The sequence below is a fragment of the Apodemus sylvaticus genome, chromosome 2, assembly GCF_947179515.1.
Source record: "Apodemus sylvaticus chromosome 2, mApoSyl1.1, whole genome shotgun sequence".
NCBI lineage: Eukaryota > Metazoa > Chordata > Mammalia > Rodentia > Muridae > Apodemus > Apodemus sylvaticus.
In genome coordinates, this window is record NC_067473.1 from 65,069,546 (window position 1) to 65,077,833 (window position 8,288).

At 37.9% G+C, this 8,288-nt stretch overlaps 1 protein-coding gene across 1 annotated transcript in view; it reads left to right on the forward strand.

Moving 5' to 3' along the window:
• The window catches only part of Mgam (maltase-glucoamylase), a 166,194-nt gene that overhangs the window by 48,173 nt on the left and 109,733 nt on the right, over nt 1–8,288 (forward strand). Inside the window, exons 22-23 of the mRNA XM_052173524.1 lie at nt 125–213; nt 1,954–2,003. Of these exons, the coding sequence (XP_052029484.1) occupies nt 125–213; nt 1,954–2,003 (139 nt within the window). The remainder of the gene's footprint in view (nt 1–124; nt 214–1,953; nt 2,004–8,288) is intronic.

Here is an 8,288-nt window from a genome sequence, read left to right on the forward strand (position 1 = left end):
ATTGGAAAGAAAACAGTACTGGCTGATAGCAGGAACTTTTACTAATGGAAACATGGTATAGATGTTTGTCAAAATCCTTTGAGCCCTAAGGATTTGTTTCTTGTGTGAATCTGTTCCCTAATAGCCGGAAGAATCCTCTTGGTCTTATCATTGCCCTGGATGAGAACAAAGAAGCAAGAGGAGAGCTGTTCTGGGATGATGGGCAGTCGAAGGGTGAGTGCCTTGAGAGGGTATGGCCATTGCAGACCTGCCCCAGATTCCCTTTACTCCTGCTGGTCATCCAGCTGTGGGTGATATCTCACCAGACATCCTAGCAGCAGCAGCCCAGAGAAAACATTTGCTTCTATTTGTACTGGTCAGAGGCCATGATGGATGAACCACAGATAGAGAACATCTCTCTGTCTTTGTCTCTGTAACTCTCCTTCTGAATTCCCTCTTTGTCAGTAATGTTTAACCATCTTTCACTTCATTTTTACAAAACAGATTTACATGACTGTTCTTGTAATTCACATTCACTGTAAATATCTTTCCCCCCAAGTCCTTGCAGAGAGGGGACTGTTGATGATAGGAAAAGCATACCCAAATTGGGAAGGCAGCAAGCACAACACACACATTCCTGATTATAAACATTTAACATGAACATGTTCTTTCTCCCTCTGTCTCTCCTTTACCCCTCTCTTTCTTTCTTGTCTCCAATGTACTAGTAATTCTCATGACACTCACTGGGGAAAGAGTCCAATAAGATCATTGCCTTCGGAGTGTGGCAAAGGAAATTTTCTCAGTTATAGTATTAAAGAAAAGACAACATGCAGCTGCACAGACTGTACATATAGGCATTGTGCTCTGGTTATCATAATTTTCATTGACGCCATAACCACTATTGAAAATACTGGCTCTCTAAAATTTGTTCTTATTATGTCATAGTCTTTGAAAACCTTTTCCTAATTTCCCCTTCTACCTTATCCTGAAAAAGGTACCTTTTTTGTCCTCTATATCAGTTCAAATTATTTAGTTTTTTTATACACTGAGACCATGCATTGCTTCTCTGTATTGTCTCACTTACTTACATCTAGTATAATATGATCCAGATTCACTTTTGTTCTCAAAGTGCAGGGCTTTACTATTAAGGAATATTTCATGGTGTGTGTGTACTGTAATTCTTTTATTCGCTTATCTTCTGATACATATGTTTGTTGTTTTACCAATTTAAGTATTGTGAAAAAGTTCTCAATGGACTTAACAGAAAACTCTTAGAAGGAAATATAGGGGAAAGCTCTTTTAATTTTGGGTATAGTGTTGAGAATTTAAACCTGCCATGAACAAAGGCCATGAATCATACAATAGACATACATAGAAATTATAGAACATAGCAGAAACACTTCTTCACATGTTAAAAATGCAACGACTACATAGCAAGAAGTCCCATGTCTAGGTATGTACCCACCCCCCCCCCAAAATGAAAACAGCGTGTCATAGATACTTGGCCCGACACATTCACTGTGGCATCATCTAGCAAAGATCCAGAAGCAGCCAAAGTATCTGGTGGATGAAGTAGAAAGAAATGTGATCCACAGACCTGTTGAAGTGCTTGACAGTCAGGAAAGGAATGAGGAATCAGTTTTATTTTTAATTGAATATTATTTCATTTTTATCCTGTTCACTTTACATCCCACTCACTGCACCCTCACAGTCAACCTCCACAATACTTCCCTCATCCCAATTCTCATCTGAGTGGGTGGGGGCCCTCTGGGTATCTCCCCCACTTCAAGTCTTTGCAGGGCTAGGCTCATCCTCTGCCACTGGGGCTAGGCAAGGCAATCCAGCTAGAAGAACATAGTCCATGTACAGGCAAAAGCTTTTGGAATAGCCCCCCATGAGGAATCAGTTTTAAGAAGAAGGTGATATTGTCTTCTGTGGACACCAGGGCAATCTGGCTTTGCTTTCTTCTTTCAGATACTGTGGCTCAAAATATCTACCTTTTCAGTGAATTTTCTGTCACTCAAGTGAGTAGCATTTTTTGTGTGTGAATATTGTTTGGGATTTGCCTGAAAATGACTATATATGTTCTGTATTTATAACTTAATTATCAATATTTATCAGAGGCAAACAATTGCTATTTATGACTTAATTCATAATTATATCAGCTTTGTTATCAATAAGAGACAATAGTATTAAATCAGCAAATCAACTGTTATTGTAAGGGACAATTCTCTAAAAGGTATGAGGGTTTTTTCCACTCTCTTTATTGGCTTATGAAAATACATTTGCATCCCCATCAATATGCTCTGAGAGGCCTTCAGAGCAGCTTAGGGGTGTGGTCTAGGATGGAGTGTTGATGGCTTAGGGAATCTATGAGTTTATAATTTATTCATATTTATGTGTGGTATGTTTCAGAACCATTTGGAGGTGACAGTTTCAAGTTCAAACTATAAGGATCCCAATAACCTAGAATTCCAGGAAATTAAAATACTTGGGACACAGGAATTCCGCAATGTTAGAGTAAAACAGAATGGAGTTCTCCTTCAAGTGTCTCCTCAAGTCACTTACAATTCAAACCTGAAGGTAAGAATTGCTTTTGTGAGGAGGCTTTCCACAAGCTTCCTTGAGGTCATGATGTTGCTTCTTGCTAAGATCACCTCGGTTACTGAAGGACCAGAGCACATCTGAGGCCAGGTGAGGAGGCTAGAGTACTGGAGAAAGAAGGTAAAAAGAGAGATGCTGGAGCCACTGTGCCTTCAGTTTTTCCCATCCTTGTTTTCTTCTTGCTTTGGGTTTGGTTTTCTCTAAGTGGGTGTGGGACAGGATCCAAGGACATGACTGTGAAAGTTGATGGCTTGTGCTCTAAGGTGAAGGCAGAGAAAGAGATCATATGAATAAAAAAATCACAGGGCTTTTATTTATTTAACTTTTAATGTTCCTTTTCCTTTCTTAGATTTTTAAGACATATCATATGCCTTTTCCTTTCTTAGGTTTTTAAGACATATCATATGTTCGCCATCATGCATTTGCAAGAAATATTTTATGGAAAAAGAGTTGATGGTGCTAACTAACATAGGAAGTGCTACTATCCAGATGTATTGGGATCCACTATTTCTGTATGACTTGTCTTCCATTCCTCTACTTCCTCAGTCCTGTGAGGATCCTTTCCTAAGTCAGTTCTGATGATTTCTCCTGAGGCTCCTCATGACACTGGAATGCTGAATCAATACTGTTTGGAGGATCTTTTAAATTTGGGCTAACCAGTCACCTGAGACATCTAATTATGTGGCATATTGATCACATTTGACATTTCAATATGACAATACTTAAAGAGGATATATATTTTACTAAGTTGCATATAAAGGATTATGTGGTTGTTTGTGTCTGTGGCAAGTTTAAGACAGTTGAAAGATACATATGTGAAAACATGATTTGTTTATGACATAAGATATTTAACATATTATCAAAGTAACTTTTTATTGCTTGAATCAGGATGGTCAGAAATACAATTAACATAAATAAAAGTATGTGAAAGTATTAAGGTGTCTAAACCAAAATTGGTAAAATATCTGCTTTGACCTTAATTGATGTCCTAAGCTTAGTAGAGTAGTTGAGGCCAGCTTTCTGGAGAAGGCATGGATAGAATGGATTATCACCTTGAAAGATAAAGTTTTATGCATATGGAGAGATGGCTCAGAAGTTGATAGCACTGGTTGCTTTCCCTGGTTTTATTCTCAACACCAAATGCCATCTCCCAAGCATTTGTAACTCCAGTTAAACAGGATCTGGCATCTGCGGCCACTGCACACACATAATGCAGGCAAATCACCCATATACATAAAACCAAATTGGATTTATGAAGATGATGTGATAAGAAGTCTGAAGCAGAAAAATCAGAAGGTTTTCTTGTAATTAAAATTTCAAAGTTGAAAATTTGGGGTCAGTGATTTAGTACTTGCACTTTGTGATAAGTATGTTCTTTTTTTCCTCTCTGGATTGGAATAGGGTGAATGAATCAAGTCACAATGCCCTATTCTAGGGAAAAGAAAAATGGAAAAATTAGAATAGAAAGAAAGAAAACAGAGAAAAAGCTGAAAATGTTGGAAATGGAAGTTTATATATGCTATTTCCCACTTCCCGGTCTTACACTTAATTGGCATATATGTGATATAAAAAGTGAGGTAATTTGTATAAGATTCTAGAGAACACTGTAAGTACAGCCCAAGCAACATTACATATGCGCCCTCTAATCTAGGCACTCCACACCAAAGAGGGGCATGATATAGAGAGGTGATGGACAAGAAATAATAGATTAATTTGGAAAGAGGGGGAGAAAATATTTCTGTCAAAATAAATGTTGCTCAAGTTGTTCATGGAGGGAATGAAAAAGTTTGATCATAACAGGCTTTCCTTGGTCTCTCTCTTTTGACAACGAACTATAGAAGGTTTTCTTAGAATAGTTGTATTTTCCTTAGCCACTAAGTATCCCCTAAGCACATATATACTTGTGCCGTCATATGTTGTAGTGTGTTGTTTAAAATATGAAAAGTAGGACATAAGGATAGACTAAGAATAACATTCAAACTTAATTTCCATAAAAATGTTTCAGGTCTTATAAGACTTTGGTACTGAGGATGAATTTTCATTCTTTCAGGTTGCCATCATCACAAATATCAATCTCACACTGGGAGAAGCATATACGGTTGAGTGGGACATCTTCACAAGGGACGAGGAAAGGATAGATTGCTATCCAGATGAGAATGGTGCTTCTGAGGCAAACTGTACTGCCCGTGGCTGCATCTGGGAGGTAATCATGCTGAAGATGTTCATGTAAACTGAAAACCCTTGAAATATAATCTACAATGTCTTATCACAGCCCTTTACCCATGAGTTTATTAAAATCCACAGAAAGGCTTCATATAAACATTATTTAGGTTGAGGAGTTGGGTAAGATTGGGATATATTTACTATTATACTCTCTCCAGCAGAGCAGGGACTTAAATTCATGGTTATGTAAATGTTATAGACAGGAACAAATGTACCTATGGATTTCTTGCCAAATAATTTGTCTCTTCTAACTTTGTTTGATAACTCCATATCCCTGCTGATCTAGGATACTGATTTTCTTTCCAGGTATCCAGCACTCCTGGGGTCCCTTATTGCTACTTTGCTAATGAGCTGTACTCAGTCAGCAATGTTCAGTATGATGCAAATGGGGCCACAGCAGACATCTCCTTGAAGGGTTCTACTCACAGAAATGCCTTCCCCTCTACACCTGTGAATCAACTGCGACTGAAAGTGACCTACCACAAGAATGAAATGCTGCAGTTTAAGGTATGCATTATCAGGTGTGAACAAGGCCTTTCCAGTTCCAGTATGCTTTGCTACCTTGTGTTAGAAAATTCTGACAGAAATGTTCATTTTCATAGCAAAATACTTTAGAGCATCATTCAAATGATGAGATCATTTAGATGTCTGATGCCATAGAGTTACCTCTACTAATTTCAAATTAAGAGAATCACTGTGTGTAAGGGAAATGGTTGTGAGAGAATACATGGAGAGGAAGTAGCTGAGGATAGTAGGAAGATTGGTGAGTTATGGCTGAGTTTGTACTGGAATAAGAAAGGAGATGTAAGATAGTGGATGTGTTTGAAACCTTGAAATCATCTCCCTCAGTCCTATAGACCAAAAGAGGAAGATGGCCAAGGAATCACTACCTTGTTGCTAAATTGCATGCATATCTATGGATGGTAGTGATGTTAATTGAAATGAGAAAACTGAGCAGATTTGTGATTGACAATATATGAAGAAGAGTATGATTTTGAATACAGTAACTGGAGACATCTTTGTAATTCTCATGAAAGTGATTACTTTTCCTTGCATGGTTTAATTAAACCAAGGGAGTAGGGATTGACTAGCTATCTTGTTGTTTGTTTCCTTACTAAATTGTGAACTGCTCCTAGAGAGGGATTTGTCTTCTACCATGGTAGTATTGGAATCCCACACAGGCTGGTATATAGTGAGGTGTCAAATGCTGCTGGGAGAGTATAAGTCAATGATGAAGGCAGAGAGCCCTCACCTAAAGGAGCCCTCAGAATCTGAGCGCCATCTGCACTTGAGTTCTATGTCTTCTATTGTGATTTGCTGTATGTGTGTGTCCTCATCAGAATGAAGTTGCTTGGGCATGCAGCCTCAAGTCCTTCCCACTAACCATTTAGTTGTACAGTAATTCTGTCCACCATGCTTATGTCTTTCTGAGCCCATGTTAACACTCTTGAGTCTTTGCTTTTGTTATTTCTTTACCAGAACATTTTTCTTTCATTTTCTTTGTGCTTGGTTTACCATGGCAAAGCTTTTAAGATTCATAGTATATTTCTTCAATGAAACCACCTTAATGTCCAAAATAATTTTCTTCTTTGTAATCAGAAAACCTTTCTTTTAAGTGTTTATATTAACTGATATCCTTCAACTGTATGAGTTCTTTTCCTCTATTTTCTATGATTCATCAGTGTTTCACAATAATAACCTTGCCCAATTTTGTTCTTAACCCTATTATTATTGAACCAACAGTAGAACATGGATCCTTAATTACTTACCTTATATTTCATTTTCAGCAGTAATTTTTGAAATCAAAATATATTTTTTGATTTCATACTACATTCACATATAAAACTATATATCATGTTTATCAGTCCCCCACCAATTTCAGAATGAACTTTTGATGCTAACCACAATGTTGAAATGGATGAACAAATGTTCTAGAGCCCATAATATTAAGCTATTATGCTTACCCAGATTAAATTATTACATTGGGCATAGTTCTCTGGTAGGTTGATTAAGCTCTGGACTGTAAAGTTAGAGAAGACAAAACTTTCAACATCCAGTCTTTGTCAAATATGCTAAGAGTATGCTGAGTTATTCATCTCTAAAATACTATACTTGTGCAAAGTGTTGTTTTGAAATGACAGATAGCTGTGAATATTTACAGTATTAATGCCATGCTTTGACAGATTTATATGTTGTGCAGTGATCTGTTAAGTATACTTAGGATATCTGGTGTTTCAATCCTCTAAAATTTTGTGAGGTAGGAATCCAAAATCTTCACATGTCATTTTGAATTATATGGTGCAATACCATGTAATGGCACAAATTTGTCTTTACATAAAATCATTTCCTCTGGCCTAGATCTATGATCCCAACCACAGTCGGTATGAAGTTCCAGTCCCTCTGAACATCCCCAGTGCTCCATCAAGCACCTCTGAAGGCCGTCTCTATGATGTCCTCATCAAGGAGAATCCATTTGGAATTCAAATTCGCCGGAAGAGTACAGGCACTGTAATGTAAGTGGTTCCTGGTCTGAGTCTGTATAACTGCTCTTCTAAATATTCCTCACCAGCTCCATTGTCCTTGCAGTCAACATGGCTCCAAGCATCATATTGCCTATGTTCATATCCATGATATATCAGTTACTTTCTATGGCTGTGATAAAAGGCAAAACAAAACAAAAAACAAACAAAAACCAAAAAAGTCCCAAACAAGCAAAAAACATGGCCATGAGAACTTGCAGAAGTGTTTCAGTTTATGGCTTCTGAGTGTCAGTCTCTACGATGGTGAAGTGGGAAGCAGGCAGACATGTCAGCAGAAAAGTTGAGAGTTCACATCTTGAACTGCAAAGAGGAAAAGAGTGCCCCACTGGGGGACCAAATATTTAAATACATGGAACTATGGGGGATATCTCATTCTAATTTCCACATCTGAGCAAGTGTGTTCTGTTTATAGAGGGAATCTTTAATACTTTAAGAGCAATTACTAAAGCAGTTCCATGCGTGTGTGTATTTATTATATATGCCATAAGCTGGTGAATATTTATCAATTTCAACTGAGAGATTTTATTGAGAGAACTAAGAGGATGAAGATGAGAGACAAAGCCTAAAGATGGGCTTTAGAACAGGATCAGTCTTGGAGTCTCCACTGGAGGCTCTCATGAGAAGCAAGCAGGCAGGTGAGCACATGTGTGACATTGTGTCGCGTGCTCATGCCCTAGGCTTGGATATAGAAAGTGGACCATTAGGGATCAAGAATATGGCATGGCATGAGGATTATGGAGTGGGAATGTGAAAAAGTTGTTGTAATTTCTACTGTGCATAACAGTAAAGGGAAGTATGGATACAGTGGATGAGAACAATGAATGGTGACTCAGATGATTGTGTCTACTGCATATTTCGTGGGGTAGAGACTCAACATTTGTACTTCGGTGTGTGAAAATATAAGGCTCTCTGGTCCTTACAAAGGGCAGTGTCTGGAAGCCA